This window comes from Gorilla gorilla, chromosome 3 (assembly GCF_029281585.2).
Source record: "Gorilla gorilla gorilla isolate KB3781 chromosome 3, NHGRI_mGorGor1-v2.1_pri, whole genome shotgun sequence".
NCBI lineage: Eukaryota > Metazoa > Chordata > Mammalia > Primates > Hominidae > Gorilla > Gorilla gorilla.
The window spans coordinates 23,749,719-23,767,484 of record NC_073227.2 but is presented as its reverse complement, the minus strand read 5'-3'; the positions used below and the strand labels follow the sequence as shown (position 1 = coordinate 23,767,484).

Below are 17,766 nucleotides of genomic sequence, written 5' to 3'. Positions count from 1 at the left end.
AAGAGTTTATCTGCAGCTGTTCATTTCCTCATGACCCCACTATGACAGCAGCACAGGGCTTAGAAGCACTGAATACTTGCCTGGGTCCCATAGCCAGGCAAGAAGCACAGCTGGAATTCAAACTTGGCATTCAACCCAGCACCCATGTTCTTAAACAGTATTGCATAGGAGAAGATAGTGTAAAGGAAAATTGTGTAAAAGGCCAAGTCAAGAAATGGCATGTGTGCCTCCTGCTACATACCGAGATAAGCTGCATCAAAGGGGCATTGTTGGGATCATTTGGGTCGAGCTTGGACTCTGCTGCCCACTTGGCCAATTTTTTCATGTCTGTCAGTCCTGATGTGCCAATAGATGAGATGGCATCTGCTTTCTTCAAAGCACTGAAAAGAACAGTTGATTCCATGAGACTGACTTGACCACAGAACAGTTTGCATCAGGACCTCAAATTCTAGAGACAGCAGGACTTGAGGAAGCTATTATCCTCCATGAGAGAAAATGTTATCATAAGGAAGGATTTTGTCATTTTTCTTTACATGATGATGGCTATTAAACATATTATAAGGACAATAAAGAAACAGGAATGGAAGGACTGCAGATACGACTAATTCCTACAACTCTGTCCAGTGCATAAAAGTGCCCCTCGGTCCCGGGATTCTGGCCAGTGAAGAGGGGCCTCTGTATCTGGTGCTGGAAGCCCACAAAGCCTCACATCCCAGGCCACTGGGGCCCACTATAGCTGAGGACAAACCAAAAGAAAAAGAAACAAAACCGACTCTTTTTTTTTGAGACAGTCTTGCTCTGTCGGCCAGGCTAGAGTGCAGTGGTGCGATTTCAGCTCACTGCAACCTCTACTTGCTAGGTTCAAATGATTCTCATGCCTGAGCCACCCAAGTAGCTGGGATTGCAGGCATGCGCCACCATGCCTAGCTAATTTTATTATTTTTTTTTTAGTAGAGATGGGGTTTTGCCATGTTGGCTAGGCTGGTCTCAAACTCCTGACCTCATGTGATCTGCCTGCCTCAGCCTCCCAAAATAGTGGGATAATGGACGTGAGCCACCGTGCCCAGCCTAAAACCAACTACTAAACAACAAACTTAAGCACCAGCTTTGGACACCTGGAAATCAAAGGAAGCCACAGTAGTCAGCAAGGTTGAGCTGGGGCTTTATTAATAGTCCTGCATATCTTGTTACTCACATTGTGTTTTACCTTCTATTCTGAGGAGTTGAAAGCTTTACTCCCCAGGAGATTTTTCTAGCACTAAATGCAAGTGAAATGAATGCAGACTTCTTACATTCAAAGGCATAGTCAGGCCTCCACTGGAAGTGGCTTCTGACTTAGAAAGCAAATAGCAGCATCTCCTTGTGGTTTTTATCACATGGACATGTGTGGTCGTTATGGGGACTGAAGGCATCAAGGGAACTAAACGAGCCCAATTCTGTTTTTCCACAAGTTGAACACGACAGCCTGTGACTTGGAAAGTGTCTTCTTCATGATCACGATGAATCCTTTTATTTTAGAGATGAGGCAACTGAGGCCTGGAATGGTGAAATGATTGACTGTAGACACATCTACTGGGGAATGACAGAGAGAGGCTCTGACAGAGGAAGACCCAGGCCACGGGCTACCACAATCTAAGCTTCAGGGACAACCATCAAACACAGGGAGGGGCTGGCCTAGGGTGAGGCCCAGAGTGCCTTTCTTCTGTTCTGAGTAGAGACCCAAGGATATAGCGATCAAGGGAGGAGGCTGGAGAATGGGGACTTTCATGTAAACAGCAGATCCTACACCAATCATCATTAGCAACAAACCTTTACTAAGGGCAAAATATATACAATGGTGATGCTGTGCATCTCCCCCATCTGTAAAATAGGGGAGAGAATACCTCCTAGAGTTACTGTGAAGATTAAGTTCTTTTCACTGTATCGAATACCGATAAACACTTAATATTTCTTAGGCTATTAATATTTTAATTTTTTGGACTAGAGGTTATTATAAAACATTTTTTGTTTTTACCTTAAGAATAAAAAACTCTTGAAAATACTGGCACCTGACAATAAAAGGAAAGAATATGATATTGCAAGCTTTCTTTCCCCTTGGGCATCTTTAATGATAACACTGACATTGCTCATCAATTTACTCTTGCCATGTATTACCTCCGAAATCCGATGTTCTGCTGTGACAATGGAGGAATTAAAGGTATCCCGTTTTCTCCAATGGCCCACGCCACACTATGAGACACTTTCCCTGAGGTCATCAGAGTCAGCTGGTTGCTGCCATCAGCTTCAAATGAGAAGGGCACTCCTGGGGAAACACCAGATTAAACAGGATGCTGTTTAGAAAGAGGGACTGAGCCTAGTCCTGGCAAGAAAGCAGATAGTAGACAAATGGAACTTGGAGTGGGTGGGGGTGATGAAGATGGAGCACGTGATTCAAGCCAGTGTCACTGAATTTCTTCAGGTGATGATGCTGACAGCTGCTCAGCTCTGTCTCTGATGGCAGAGAGTAGACATTCGCATGACGCACTCTCGAGTGGGCCCACCTGCTTCACAGCTTTGTGACCTTGGACAAATTAGTTAACTTTCTGAGCCATAGTTTTTAATGTATAAATCAGGGATACTAAATAGCACCTTCTTTGCAGAGTTATTTCAAAGACAATTTATTTACTTAGTCATTCAAAGTACTTATTTGAGCTTCTACTTCATGCCAGGCACTATTGCAGGCACTGAAGATAGCGCTAAAGAAGCAAAGCTGTTAAGAATCCCTGTTCTAAAAACTGAGAAAGAAAAGAACTTCTGATCTCATGGGGTGTATATTTGAGTTAGGGAGAGAAGCAATACTAAGAGAAATAAGAGAAATACTTAGTATGTTAGAGACTGTATGTAAGTATGTTAGTATACTAAGAGAAATACTTAGTATGTTAGAGACTGTATGTAAGTGCTAAGGAGAAACAAATTAGGGAAGGTATATAGAAAATCTGTGCTTTGGAGAGTGGAGAGGGGATAAACTTTTAGAAGGGGTGGCCAGGAAAGCCTCAATGAAGGCGACTTTTGAGTAAATGGCTGAAGAAAATGAAGAAGTGGAGGTAGAGGTGTATTGTTTTGGAAAAGAGCATTACTGGCAGAAGGAACAAGTGCAAGCACCCTAAGACAGACGTGAGGAACAGGAGTTAAATAAGTTAATATTTGCAAAGCACTTACACAATGCCTGGCAAATAGTGATCACACAACACATGTTAATTATCACTAAGCTGTCGTGGCTACAGTAAACTCTCACTGATTTGGCCTCTACCAATGGGAATTTAATGGTAAAAATGCTCTGGGCAGTTATTTAATCAACTAAAGGAGAAGATTTTCAAGCACTAAATGAAGTAACTCTAGATCTTTCCTTCATATTGAACATCCTATCTTGATCTTCAAAATAACCTTATAAGACATTAAAGGAGCTGTTAATAGATCCATTTTATAAATGAAGAAAATGATATGCAAAGAGGTTACAAGACTACCAGAGTCTCACAGCTTGCCAATATCAGAGCTGGAACTAAAACCTAAGTCTCTGGACCTGAGGATTGGATTTGGCCTTAAATAAATAATGCAAATAAAGTTCCAGATATAAGTCACAATAAAAAAACAGACACATGAGGAAGCAAGACACCATAAACAAGAGGCAACAGAATCAGACCAATAAGTAGATAGGTATTGGAATGATCAGATACCTAATATTTAAGAATATTTTAAATATATTTAAATAAATGAATGAATGAATGTATAAAAGAAATGATTGAGAGTCTGAGGAAAGGAAAAAAAGCCATCAGAACTGACCACACTGATTGGGAAAGAACTAAGCATAATTTCTAGAGTTGAAATATGCAGTAATTGGAAGGAACAGAAAGGATTAGTTCCAATAATAAGAGACAGCCAAAAAGTGAATTCATGGCTTGGAGGACAAATTTAAAGAAATTATATAGATTGTAGCAGTGAAAGAAAAAGACAGCAAAGGTAATAAAGAAAGGTTAAGAAACATGGAGGAAGGAGTGAGAAGATCCATCATATATCCAATCACAATTATAGAAGGAGATGAGAGAATATTAATTAAAAATCTCCCTGTTATAATTATTTCAAACTTTTTGGGCTTATGAACAACACTGTGATGTACATTTTTATGCATACATCTTTGTCCTCCTTTCAAATTATTTTCTTAGGAAAGATTCCTAGAAATAAAAGTAAGGCACCAAAGGTCATTTTCAAGGTTCTTAACTTACACTGCCAAACTACTTCATAGTTGCATAGTTATATGCACTTACATTGTCACCAACAGTATATAAAAAGCAACTTGGCAAAAAGTTGCATAGCATCATTGTTTGAATTTGAATTTTTGATATCAATTTTATAATTCTATGGTTGTCTGGGAAGTGAAATAGATATATACACATTCAAATCTGACAATGAAACAGTGAACCATTGAAGATATTAGCTTTCTATACCACTTCCAACTCCCTCGTGGTCCAGTGTCACATGCTGATTACTGCTAAACTCCACTTCTTCAGTAGGAGCCCTTCCAGTGACAACAGTAGTCTCAGGAATAGGCAGAAACACTTCTGCTAGCAAGGTGGGATTACTGTGTCCAATAGTTTCATAGACCTGAAAACCAGAGAAGAGAAATAGCCAATAAAAACAGCAATAGTGTGTGCTCACGCTCAGATAATCAGTCCATGTTGTTAGTATTTGTGCTGGTCACTGTTCCAGCCCTAAGGGCTCATCTCAGTGTGGAAAGTTGAGTTGTGTTACTATATGGTTTCCATGGAGATGAGCTTACAACTGTTTGTGGTCAAGTTGTTGACACCCAGCTTTCTTGCCTGGACTAATCTTCTGGGTAGGGAGGCTAATCAAAGTAGCAGGCGAGGATAATTGTTTTTATTCCAAACCAATATACGGCTTGCTAGGAGAATGGGCCTCCTCCTTTTCCAGGCTCAGGTTGTATTCAGACAGTAATGCCATCAGGAGGAATGGGTGGGACAGTAAAGACATGCCCCCAGATGGCTTATTATCTGCACCAATCTCCAAGTCAGTCGGAGAAGCTCCATATGCAGAAGCACTCCAGAGTGTTACATTTTTAGTAAATCTATCAAGTTCTTCTCTTTCAGGCCTCATTTTATTTGTTAGCTGCTGAAATTCCAGATTTTTCTCAGATCTTCTCCTAGATGGAGCCAATTAGACCATCAGCAGCTCTGCTACTGATCACTGCAGTGTGTCTCATTATGATGCCATCACCATGAGGTGAAGGGCCCCATTGCAGGGCAACCATCATTTAAGAATACACAATCCAGCCTCAGTTGGACCCTTGGCTCCATTCGATCCCCTGTATTCTTGGCACACTTCACTTTTGTGGCAATATGACATAATATTCCACAGTTCTCCTGGCTTCTTTCCTGTGTTTTATTCTTTCTCTACATGAGGTCTCTGTGACTGGTTTACATTTTTTGAAAAATGTGGATTTTACTACTTTTATTTCCACTAATTAATCTTTATATTTTTCTTCTTATGTAATAGTCCCCCACTAGTTAATATTTTCCACTTACCACTTGAATGCACAAAGATGACACCATGGATCCTTTCCGCCAACCCTCCCTTACAGGGCATATGATCTGAACTTTTCTTTTTTGAGATGGAGTCTCGCTCTGTCACCTAGGCTGGAGTGCAGTGCCGTGATCTTGGCTCACTGCAACCTCTGCCTCCTGGGTTCAAGCGATTCTCCTGCCCCAGACCCACAAGTAGCTGGGATTACAGGCTCCCACCACCACGCCTGGCTAATGTTTGTATTTTTAGTAGAGACAGCGTTTCACCACGTTGGCCAGGCTGGTCTCAAACTCCCGACCTCAAGTGATCTGCCCTCCTCGGCTTCCCCATGTGCTGGGATTACAGCCTGATCTGAATTCTTGTCCAGGAGTGAGGACGAAGTGGTGACTGGCTACTATCCTGGCCTTGCCTCCCCAGTATCCATCACTCACCTTTGCAAGATGGCTGGCTGAGCATGGAGGGGCACTGGGTCAAAGACAAAGGCAGAAATTGCACAGGTACTGAATTCAGGACCCCAGACTTAATTTTGCTGTGAGCTATTCTAATAGGCAGGAGCTCAGCAGGAAGCCCATAAGTGGCACACTTAAAACACACTCTCTAAATTCATCTTTATCAGTTAAAAAGGCAATATTTTGATCTATACTAAAAAGTCTTTTATGGAAAATTTCAAACACATATAATGCAGGAATAATAATATGCCACAGACCTGTCACCCCCAGCTTCAATGATCACTATGTTATGACCATCTTATTTCATCTATACTGTCAACCATTCCCCTCCCCTCCATTATTTTGAATCTAGACATCATTTTATCTGTAAATATTTCAATATGTATCTATAATAGATAATATTTTTAAAAAGCATAATTACAATACTATTTTTATAATAATTCCTTAGTAACCTCAACTATTAGTAAGTTTCAAATTTCCTTGAGAGCCTCAAAAAATTCTGTAACATTTTGTTTGAATCAGGATCAAAATGTATTCCATATGTTGTAATTGACTGATATGTTCCTCAAGCCTCTATTAGTTTATAAGTGACCCCTCCTCTTTTAAAAAATGTTCTCTATATTTTTATTGGTTCACAACTCTGATGGGACAAGGAGTGCCATTTGTTGCTTGACCCAACACTCTTAAGAGCCTATAATTCTATAATCTTCTACAGCTTAAAGAACATGTAGTAGTTATCATTTATTGCACTGGAGACCTTGGTTTGACCTCTTAAATTACAAACTCATTGGCATGAAGTCTTATCCCAAGAAAATGATGTGTTTTCTTTCATTTTGTTTGAAATGAAAGAAACCACAATTTTTTTTTTTGCCAGAATTAATTGAGACAAAAATTTATTGAGACATCCTTTTGTAGGAAGCACAGGGACTTAAGGGGCTTTTGGAGTGGTACCTTGTTTAATCTTCACCACAATCCTTATGAAAGGCTATGAAAGGTGGTTTTTACTCCTCATGGGTGTTTCCTGTGCTGGTCACCATGCCTGGTGATGACCAATAAAACATAAGTGATCACATAAAGGGTGTTTCTGAGGACATCAGTGGAAGGCGGCTTATTCCTAGTTTCTGGAGCCACATTCCTAGCTGGTGCCTAGAGAGGAACTGACTGGGGGCTCTTGGTGCCAAGTCTGTAGGCAGAGGCAATCATGGACTCTAGGGAAATGGAGGGTTTGCTAGTTGGTGTTACTGTCTTAGGAGATATTTATCAGATTATTTTAATGAGAAAAAAACGGATTCTATCTGACAAAGCCAAAAAAAAAAAAAAATCCAGAATTTCCCCAATCTTTATTTCCTACTCTCTTAAGATAGCAGAAGTTCTTTTATTTATTTTTATTTTTTATTTTTTTGGATACGGAGTTTCGCTCTTGTTGCCTAGGCTGGAGTGCAATGGAGTGATCTCAGCTCACAGCAACTTCCACCTCCTGAGTTCATGCAATTCTCCTGCCTCAGCCTCCTGAGTAGCTGGGATTACAGGCATGCACCACCACGCCCCGCTAATTTTCTATCTTTAATAGAGACGGCGTTTCTGCATGTTGGCCAGACTGGTCTCGAACTGCCAACCTCAGGTGATCCACCCGCCATGACCTCCCAAAGTGCTGGGATTACAGGGTGAGCCACCGTACCTGGCCCAGAAGTTCTTTTAAATGCTAGGAAGAACTGCTATTTTTAAAAATTAGGAAATGGGTACTTTGGGCTTTAAGTAGGTATTTATAAGTAGATCTCTGTATAATTTAGTTTCATTTTTGTTTTCTCTCAACGGTGCTGAGGGTTCTCAGGCCAAGTAATTCTTTGTTGTGGTGAGTTGTATGTTGTAGGATGCTTAGCAGCACCCCTGGCCTCTCACTCATATGTGGGAGCCTAAAAAGCTGATCTTATGTAGGAAAAGAGTAGAATGATGGTTATTAAAGGCTGAGAAGGGAGGAGGTAGAGGAGGAGGATGAAGAGAGGTTCGTTAATGGTATAGAAATATAGTTAGAAGGAGTATGTTCTAGTGTTTGATAGCACAGTAGGGTTACTATAGTTAACAATAACTTACTGTATATTTCAAAATAGCTAGAAGAGAAGATTTAAAATGTTTGCAACACAAATGATAAATGTTTGAGGTAATAGATATTCTAAATACCCTGATTTGATCATTATACATTCTATTCATGTATCAAAATACCACATGTACCCCATAAATACATACAATTATTATGTATCAATAAAAAAGTTAAAAAAATCACAGAATATTGTAAAGGAACAAAAGAAAAGTATCACAAGTTTTGTTTTTCCCATCTAAAATGATAGCATGGAACCAGCATGTTTTTTCCCTGCAGACATTTCTATACCTGTCATTTTGTCAGAGAAATAAAGCAAGGAAGATTTTTTTTTTTATGGGAATTCTCCCATTATAGTACCCATGGCTTTCTTCAGGATGACACTAGATAACATATGTAAATATTGTGTTCCTGCAGTAGACACTTAGTAAACATTTCCTAGAGATTTCCCAGTTTCACAGGCCTTGTCTCATTCAAACCCTCATTGTCTTACCTTTAGATGACCACACCTGTCTTCTTGCCTTATGCAACCCATCTTCCCTGCAGCCGCCACCCGACTTCCTACCAGCCCTCAACCACCTGACCTTTCCAACTGCACACAGCAGGGCTTTCTGGGATCAGCAGTCGGACTTGCTGTCATCCAGTTTAAAGCATGGCAAGTAAGATGTATGTGAAAACATCTGTTTTGGACTTGGGTCCGTAAAGAACCAACAGCAACCACAAAAGTGAGGTAGGCGAGGGTAAACAAGGACACTTCTCCAAACATGACTGTTATTCCCACTCTTGATAGAGGAGTTATTCCTCAGATGAGCCAGAGAATTAGGAAAGGCCCTGAGAAGAGAAAGCTGGGCCATCACCAAGTAGGTTAAAAGGAGAATTTCCCTATCTCAATCCACATGCCAGGAATACAAAAGCTTAACAGGATTGACTAATAAGGAGAAATGATAATGTTAAAAAATTTAAAAGGCACCCAGCAATATTATACCACTGTTGTTAGTTGTTTTGGTGTTGAGAAGATGAATGTAGGATAAAGTTACAGATGTGAATGACACAAAAATGAAGGCAAAGCTTTTTAAATTTCTAAGCCAAATTTCATTTTTAAAACCCTACATATTTATTTTGGAAAGGCCTCCAAAGCCAAGATTTTCAAGACCTTTCTGGAAGGACTGTGGCCTGGCTCCAACTCCCCTGTCCCATGAAGTCCAATCTCATCCTTCTCTTGGGGCCAATTTTTTTTTTTGAGACAGGGTCTCACCCTGTCTCCCAGGCTGGAGTGCAGTGGCGTGATCATGGCTCATTGCAGCCTCAAACTCCGAGGCTTAAGCAATCCTCTTGCCTCAGCCTCCCAAGTAGCTGGGACTAGAGGTATGTACCACCATGCCCAGCTAATTTTTTAGAATTTTTGTAGAGATGGGGTCTCGCTAGGTTGCACAGGGTGGTCTCAAACTTCTGGGCCCAAGCTATCCTTCCGTCTCAGCCTCCCAAAGTGCTGGGATTATAGGCGTGAGCCACTGTTCCTGGCCCAACTCTGATTCTCCCCTTTTTACTTCCTCAAGTTAAACTGTCATCAAGCTCTGTGGATTCCACCAATTCTGGCTGCAATCTTACTTTAATTAATTCCTTCTTCCCATTTCTACTGCCAGGCCCTGAGCCCATCCCCTCACTCCTGGCTTTCTGTGCTAGCCTTTGGACTTACCCTTCTGCTTGTAGAACTGCCTTGGCATTCTTATCTCAAGCCTGGCTAGAAGCTCTGAGCCTTATGGTTACAAACATGCAAGAAATCAAACATCACAGTCTACACTGCTCCTTTCAAAGGCTGTTAACATCTATGCACCAGTGAGTATTGATTCTTTGTAGCTCTCCCTTATATCCTAGCTGGACTGAAACTCCTGAGGCAGGGTCCTATGTGCCCCTCTGTATACATGGCTTCCAATTCTCCACAACACCCTGGCTTAGATACGCAGTTGGCTTTTCACAATCAAGCAGAAAACATTGACCGCTTGGTTGCTGAGTTATCAATTGATGCATTATAGTTTTGAGAATCTTAGAACTTTTTCTGAAATATACTATGCTTTAAAGTTAAGAATTTGATAGCATTGGCATTAACAGATGTATTTTAGGTGAGTTTTTCTACCCTCCTAAAGTTGCCAGTAATTCTTCCCTAGTTTAAATCTAGCAATCATGTGGAAAATTTCCGAATAGCATAGTACTTATTATGACTAGAGACTTGAAATTCAGTATCTCCTAGATTAATTTAATCTGTAGTCACTACTCAGTCTTAAAAAACTATGCCATTATGCCATTGTGGTATGAGAGTTGGGCAGTTATCAGATCCCTTTAAATAGCTTAAGAACTTAGTCAAAACTCCCTTAATTTATAACTTTTTAAAAAATTACATGATTTAGTTTTTAGGACCAAGCTTATTGCCTATGAATATATTCTGGATAATATTCTGGGTAACTTTGCTTTTTTATTTAAAAATTTATTTCATAGTATTGTCACATTGGTTTTTCAAAAATTATTTTGACTGTAACATCCACAGCAAGCTAATATTCAAGGCAATAAGCAGGAGATAGTATTGAAGGCTTTGTTTGCATTTTAGAATATATGTGAAATAAAATACTGGTGTGCTGTGGGAGACAGAGGATAGTCTCTCCCTCTAAAGTAATTCAGAACATTCAGAAGTGCCCATAGTGGGAGTGTGTTTCACAGGCTGCCTGGGTAGTAGTCTGAGCTCTCACCCATCAGTGGAGGCATGGCTGGGCACCTGCAGGAGGGGAGGCCTTCTTGCCTTCTCTCCTGTCTTTCTGAGTCTGCCAGTGGGTGTCTCCTGGCCCACTTCCTTTCCTTCCTGCCTGCCTCATTACTGTCTTCTTCTCTTCCTTCTAGCTCTCTATCTGGTCTTCTCATGTTAATCTTGGTCTTCCTGATATCAGCTTTTCCTCTGTAGGGGAGGAACAGGGAGGATGAGTTGATGATGGATGTCAGACTAGGAGGCAGAACTCTGAATACTGACCTCTTCACTATTGATGCCTGCAGAAAGGGAGGGACTCATGTGGGCCCCTGCAGCTCCTCCTCTGTTCAGGGCAGGAGACAGAGGAGCAGCAAGTATGCCTCTGGAGTTTGCGTTTCTTTACTTTCTCAGTCAAGTTTTATTCTTAGTTTAGACAATGTTTTGTGTGCAGTAAGTCTTACTTTAAAATTTAAGTGAATATGTTCAGGGGCACGGCAGACAGGTTGATGTGGGAAGCAGTGAAGATGGGAGGCTTCAGAATTCAACTCTCCCTAGCAAGGCATTCAGATTTTAAATGTTCCATCCAAATGGAAAGGAATCCCTGCAGGGAATCCCTGGCTAAGAAAGGCTGCTCTTAATCCGTTGTTAGTGGTATATAGTATAATAGACTTTATCATTTAAACATATCTGAAATTGAATGGTCTTCCAGTTGTGATGATGTACATAGTTTAAGTGGCTCAAATAATTGTACATCCCAGTGAGTGGTGATGAGATGGAGAGATTAGCTGAAATTCAGGAAGCAGGATAACAGACCCCACTGACACTGCTAAGAGGACAGAGGAAGAGGAGCCCTTCAAGTGTTCCAGGCCATCAGCCTCAGCAGAAGCCCCAGAGCAGATGGAATAGAGAGTCCACGTGGACCGCACAGTGGGGCAGGGACCTCACAGGGGCTGTGTCCAGTGACCACGTATCTGAAGGCTGCCCCACTTCTCCTCTCCAGTGCAGAGTTGGGCAACTCTCTACTTTTACCTTCAGACAAAATCACCTCATTTCATTCTCTGTGTTCATTCAGAGTTATAAATCAAGGAAGAAGTAAACATTAATAGAAATTATTTTCCCCCAGTTGATATTCAGAAAGTGAATTTTCAGGCTTAAGAAAATCTCAGGTTTTCACCAAACCTCCAACTCCAATCCCCTTTCTAAAACCATTTTCTACTTGCTTTCTCCTCTCACTCATATTATGTTTAAGTTAGCAGCCAAAAAAGTTTGTTTTTTTTCAAGTTTCAGAATACACAGACATTTAAAAAAATTACGTGGCATTTTAAAGAGTTATACGAGTGACAAGACCAAGACAAATTCTAAAGTTCTAAAATTTCAAGAAAAAAATTTCATTTATGCAGATATCAATCCTGTTATCAATACAGAAAGGAATTTTGCTTGAGTCTTGATGCTTGGTGCTTTGTAAATGAGGACCACCCCTGCCCTCACCCACCCCCAGATCACAGATTAAAAGGTACAGGACAAAACTGCCACAGGCTCTGGAGGAATTCTAAGCCAAGGCGGTTGACCTTGGGTGCCCAGTGCCGGCCCTTTCAGGTTCTGCCTCCCATTTCTTGGCACCGCTTCCTCTCTTTCCATGCAGTGCTTCCTTCCCACTGTCAAAAGAACACATCCCAGCTGTCACGAACGTCCTCTACAGGTTGTAGAAGGTTTTTAACTACTGAGATCTAGGCGGGGCTTGATATTCAAAATACTGAACAATACACAGTATTGAACCCACCTCCTGGGTTCATTAGAAGAGCTGCCCACCACAGCTTGGGAACAGGACCCTGGAGGCACTGGCCTTGGTCAGCCACCCGCTTTAATTGGTCAATTGTAGTAAGGTCCAGGGGTCCTTGAAGTGGGGCTTATGTGGCCAGGATGGCATCTGGGAAGGTCAGGGCAGCAGCTATTTATCAGTCAGTACAGAGTATGTAAATATTTTATTAATTATACAGCCGTGATGGTACCTGCAGACTTTGTCAGTCATACTCACTAGGAATAGGTAGTGGCTACCTGAAGTACTGTATTGAGAAGAGTTCTAAAATTATATTCAGGCTCAGTGGGAAAACACAACAAAAATAGCACCATCAATTATTGCTTTCTGGCAAGGGTGGTGGAGGGGAGTGAGAAATTTCTGCCTAAGTGATGGATGAGGATCTGTGATTTCTGCCTGGGTGGTGGTAGGGAAACAAGGGCATGCATGCCACAAAGCTGCAATCCTAGTTAACAAGCCTGTTAGGATCATAAGAGAGACCTGTTAGCATTGTGGGAGAAGAGTCACCGAAAGAACAAGCAAGACTGAAGACACTGTAATGGGTTAAATAGCATCCTCCACATATTGATGTCCACCCAGAAACTCAGAATGCGACCTAATTTGGAAATGGGGTCTTTGCAGATGTCATTAGTTAAGGATGAAGATAAGATCATATTAGATTAGGGTGGGCCCTAAATCCAATAAGAGTGTTCTTATAAGCGACAAAAGAGGACCCACAGAGAGAGACACAGAGAAGGCTATGTGAAGATGGAAGCAGAGATTAGAGTTACGCTAACACAAACCAAGGAACTCTTAAGTGCCAGGAGGAGCTGGAAGAGGCAGGGAAAGATACTCCTCTAGAGCTTTTAGAGGGAGTACGGCCCTACTGACACCTTGATTTCAGACTTTAGGCCTCCAGAACTGTGAGTAAACACATTTCTGTTGTTTTGAAGCCACCAAGTTAGTGGTTCCTTGTTATAGTTTAGTTTCCCCAGGAAACTAAAATAGACTCAAATAAATATATTGCTAACGGTGGAATTTAGGCTAGTGAGGAGATTTATTAATTTTGGGGGGATCCTAGCACCTGTATCTTTCCCACATCATAACCTCCCGTGATTGCGGCATAATTGATTTCTCTGTTATATTACACTAGAGTCCTTGTAGAGGGTGATGTTGAAATATGTCTTCAATGAATGAGCTGGAGATCTCCCTGTGCCCCACCCCCTTCAGCACCCCTCTCCCATCTCAAGGCAGACACTCCAGAGCACTGTGGCCAGAGTTATTCTGCCAGCATTTTCAGTAGGTGAGTTGGGGAACAGATCTCTTTCTTCGAAGACTTTAAGAACAGATGTGCCAAGGAAGAGGCTTGAGACTCTATTGAGACATATGTATAACCAATGGATGATTTAAAATCATCTCAAACCTGTAATGAACAAAAAATTATTGGGGCAGTAACTATAATAATAATAATTATTATTACTATTGTTTTGAGACAGAGTCACACTCTGTCGCCTAGACTGGAGTACAGTGGTGTGATCTCAGCTCAATGCAACCTCCACCTCCTGGGTTCAAGAGATTCTCCTGCCTCAGCCTCCTGAGTAGCTGGGATTACAGGCACCCGCCAGCACACTTGGCTAATTTTTTTTTTTGTATTTACAGTAGAGATGTGGTTTTGCCATGTTGGCCAGGGTGGTCTCGAACTCCTGGCCTTAAGTGATCTGCCCACCTTGGCCTCCCAAAGTACAGGCATGAGCCACAGTGCCCGGCCAGTAACTATAATTAAAATGTGTACCTGAAGTGTTAAACTCTCCGGCCAGTTGACTATTTGCAAATTGAAAATCTGCCCAAAGTGAACTCGGAAGTCTGCTCCTAGTGGCCGACTGACTGTCCTGGACACCTCCTTGTTGTTGAAGAGCACTTTTAAGTACACTGAGCGCTTCTTTACATCCTCCCTTCTCCAGACCTCTGCTCTGCAAAAGGAGACCATTCACAGGTGGAGTTAGTAATAATTTACTAAGATCACCAAAATATATGATAAATAAGAACTGAACAGAACAAGACACACTGCAGGCAACTCTCCCAATCATGTCAGCCCTCATTTAACCAGAGGAGCCACAGGTCTTGCAGAGTAGTGTGGAATTTATGGAGAAGCCATTAACAGACACTGAAAAGGGCACAGAGGATTTAAGAACTAGAGTCCATTCATTGTTGTGCTACAGTCTCCTCAGGTTTTTCAGGCAAGCTTTACATTTGTGTCTCAAAGTTTTAAATTCACATATTCCTTGTTAAATGGAATAAATTCAAGACAAAGGGGATAATAATGATTTATATTTGAGTAAGAAGTTTTATTCTAAAAATACAGCAGCATATTGTAGCAGTTAGATCGAGTTCATTTTTCCAAGATACCAAGTTTTTCTCAACATTTTCAGACAGTAAGTGAATGTTCAATGGATGCAGAGTATTAATAAATGTTCCTTATTTTTAAAGATAATCTAAATCAGAAAGTTAAAAAAAAAACAACCTCCCATTGGTCTTTAATTTTATTGTACGTATGTGTACAGACATCCACCAAAATATGCCAGTTATTGGTTAAGTCAATAGCAATTCAAGCTAATTGAGGAAAGGAAAAGGTTAGGGCATCAAAATTTGAAACAAGCTTAGGTTTTTTTTTTGGGGGGGGTGGTAGTTTATTAAAAATTGTTCCATTGTAAATATATATAACATAACGTAATGTTTATCACTTTAACCATTTTTAAGTGTATGATTCAGTGGCATTACATACAATTACTATGTTGTCTAACCATCACCACTATCCATCTTCAGAGCTTCTTCATCATTCCAAACAGAAATTCCCTAGTAATTAAAGGGGGTGGTAGTTTTAACTTTTTACATGTCTATAATTTAGACTTATTCTAGATGAAATAGCTCAAATTACTTCAGCATTTTTTTAATAAAGGACACTTCACAGCAAATTTGCAGAAAGTATCCACGACACTCAAGACTTAGACTCCACTCATAAAAGATTACCAAATCAAGCCCAAATTTTCCTTTTAGAAAGCATGCTGTGTCATCACATATTTTGAACATTCATGTCAAAATTATAGGGTATGGTACTTGTGCCTTGAAAATTGCTTACTTAGTGCAGGGGAATAGTTTATGTATAATATCTTAATATGTGAAGTTGAGGGAACACATGAAAATGCACAAAAAGCTATAATTTTAAAATAAATCAATCATTAGAATAAATCAATCATTATAACATTAGCAGAAGTTTGAAACCAAGACTGTGAGAAGTCTTATAATGACATCCTAATTAACTCCCATGTTTTAATGAACTCGGAGGCTGACTGACTTTATTTGAATTCTCATTTTTCACGTTGGGATATTGAAGATTCCAGTGTACAATAGTCCCTGTATTCATGATAGATCTTCTATTTACTGGAGAACTAAGCCTGGGATTTTGTGGTATCGATGATTTTAATGGACTCCCTTTAATTAATGATGATATACCATAACATGCATCAGAATCACTTGGAGACCTTGTGAGAACAGTTTTCTAGGCCCCACCTCAGGGTTCCAGGTTCAGTAAGTCTCAGGTAGAACTTGTGAGTTTGCATTTCTTTCTTTTTTAAAATTATTTTTAAAATTTCTGTTTAGTTGGTTGACTTTAATTGTCTGGCTAGTTTTTATTAACCTTTCTTAAACACATTTATTTCAATGTGAGGTACTAAAAATGTTTGGGGTATTTATTTATTTATTCAATAGAGGTGAGGTCTCATTTTGTTCCCCAGGCTGGTCTCCAACTCCTGGCCTCAAGCGATCCTCCTGCCTTGGCCTCCCAAAGTGCTGAGGTTACAGGCATGAGCCACCATGCCTGGCCTGAGTTTATGTTTCTAACAAGTCCTCAGTGATGCTGATGCTGCTGATTCCGGGGCTATACTTTGAGAACCATGGCTATTCAGTGAAGGAAAGAATAAATAGGAAACATAAAAATATTTTTATTATGTTATAATTTTTAAAAAGATGAACTTACAAATGTATGTTTATGAATTATTATATGTACAAATATATATAAATCAAGTGATGTTTCTCTTAGGCATCAAGTGAGAATGACTAGACATGTATTTTTATCAAATCTGGAGGGTATGCTTCAGATGGCCTGACTTAAATACCACCCACAACTTTTTGGGGGGTCTTCAAGGAGAAAAGCTGATCCCTGGAGCAGCTGAAATCAAGGAAGGGGCAAGGAAAGGCATCCGTGCCTGTGCCAGAAAGGTGGGACATGCTACCAGTGGACTGAAGGACTCATTGAGGTTACAGATAAGGGACTCAAATCAAAAGGCACACAGACAGCCACTGTGAAGAGCAGGCAGAGATTTGCAACTGGGATGCTTCTCCTACAGGGAGCTTTCCAGTGTGCTCCTGAGTGGCCAGTGCAGATGCATGAGGTAGGTGAATCATATGAAATCACCTAAAGTGGGCAAATGTCAGCAATTTCATGTGGTTCAACCTAATATTCATTCAGAGTTAATGATACTCCTGATGCTCGTGTAGGTCAGTAAGTGTACACTCCCCATGTCGTGCATGTGTGTGTGCATGTGCCCACGTGAACATGTGTATCAGATGTCAGCGTCATTTACGGTCAGAGCATCCACTCACCTGGGGCACTGGTCATTGGGTGTTACGCTTCCTGCCAGGCTTAGCTCCGGGACCAGCGTGGGCTCCCAAGGCCTCCTCCTGCTCTGGGCTGCTCTCTCCCTCACCTCCTGCTCTATCACTGCCCGATCAGTGGGCTCTGGAGGGCTGGGCTTCACAAGGTCCTCCTCGGGATACGGCTCTGCAATCTCATCACCGGGATGTTCTTCTGCTGCTTGTTTCCTTTTCTTCTTCTTGGCCCTCTGTTGAGTTAGAGGCAACATGACATCAAACAGGAATTTTGGAATTTCATTTAAGAGCACAGTCTTCATAGCCAGATGGACCTGGATACAAACCCCAGCCCCATTTCAACCAGATGTGTGTAATCAGGCAGGTCACTAAGCCACCTGACCTCTCTGTGCCTCAGTTTTTTCATCTACAGAATGGAGCCCAGGAAATTTCTCCCAGGGCTGTTGAAATGAGA

General features: G+C 41.0%; 1 protein-coding gene across 12 annotated transcripts in view; it reads right to left on the bottom strand.

Moving 5' to 3' along the window:
• CC2D2A (coiled-coil and C2 domain containing 2A) overlaps positions 1 to 17,766 on the bottom strand; it is a 134,631-nt gene that overhangs the window by 46,215 nt on the left and 70,650 nt on the right. For all 12 annotated transcript variants that reach the window (XM_019025284.4, XM_055385686.2, XM_055385690.2 and 9 more), the window contains 5 exons: positions 17,307 to 17,545; positions 14,440 to 14,617; positions 4,482 to 4,638; positions 2,155 to 2,302; positions 242 to 380 (listed from right to left, as the gene is read on the bottom strand). In XM_019025284.4, coding sequence (XP_018880829.4) covers positions 242 to 380; positions 2,155 to 2,302; positions 4,482 to 4,638; positions 14,440 to 14,617; positions 17,307 to 17,545 — 861 coding nt within the window. The remainder of the gene's footprint in view (positions 1 to 241; positions 381 to 2,154; positions 2,303 to 4,481; positions 4,639 to 14,439; positions 14,618 to 17,306; positions 17,546 to 17,766) is intronic.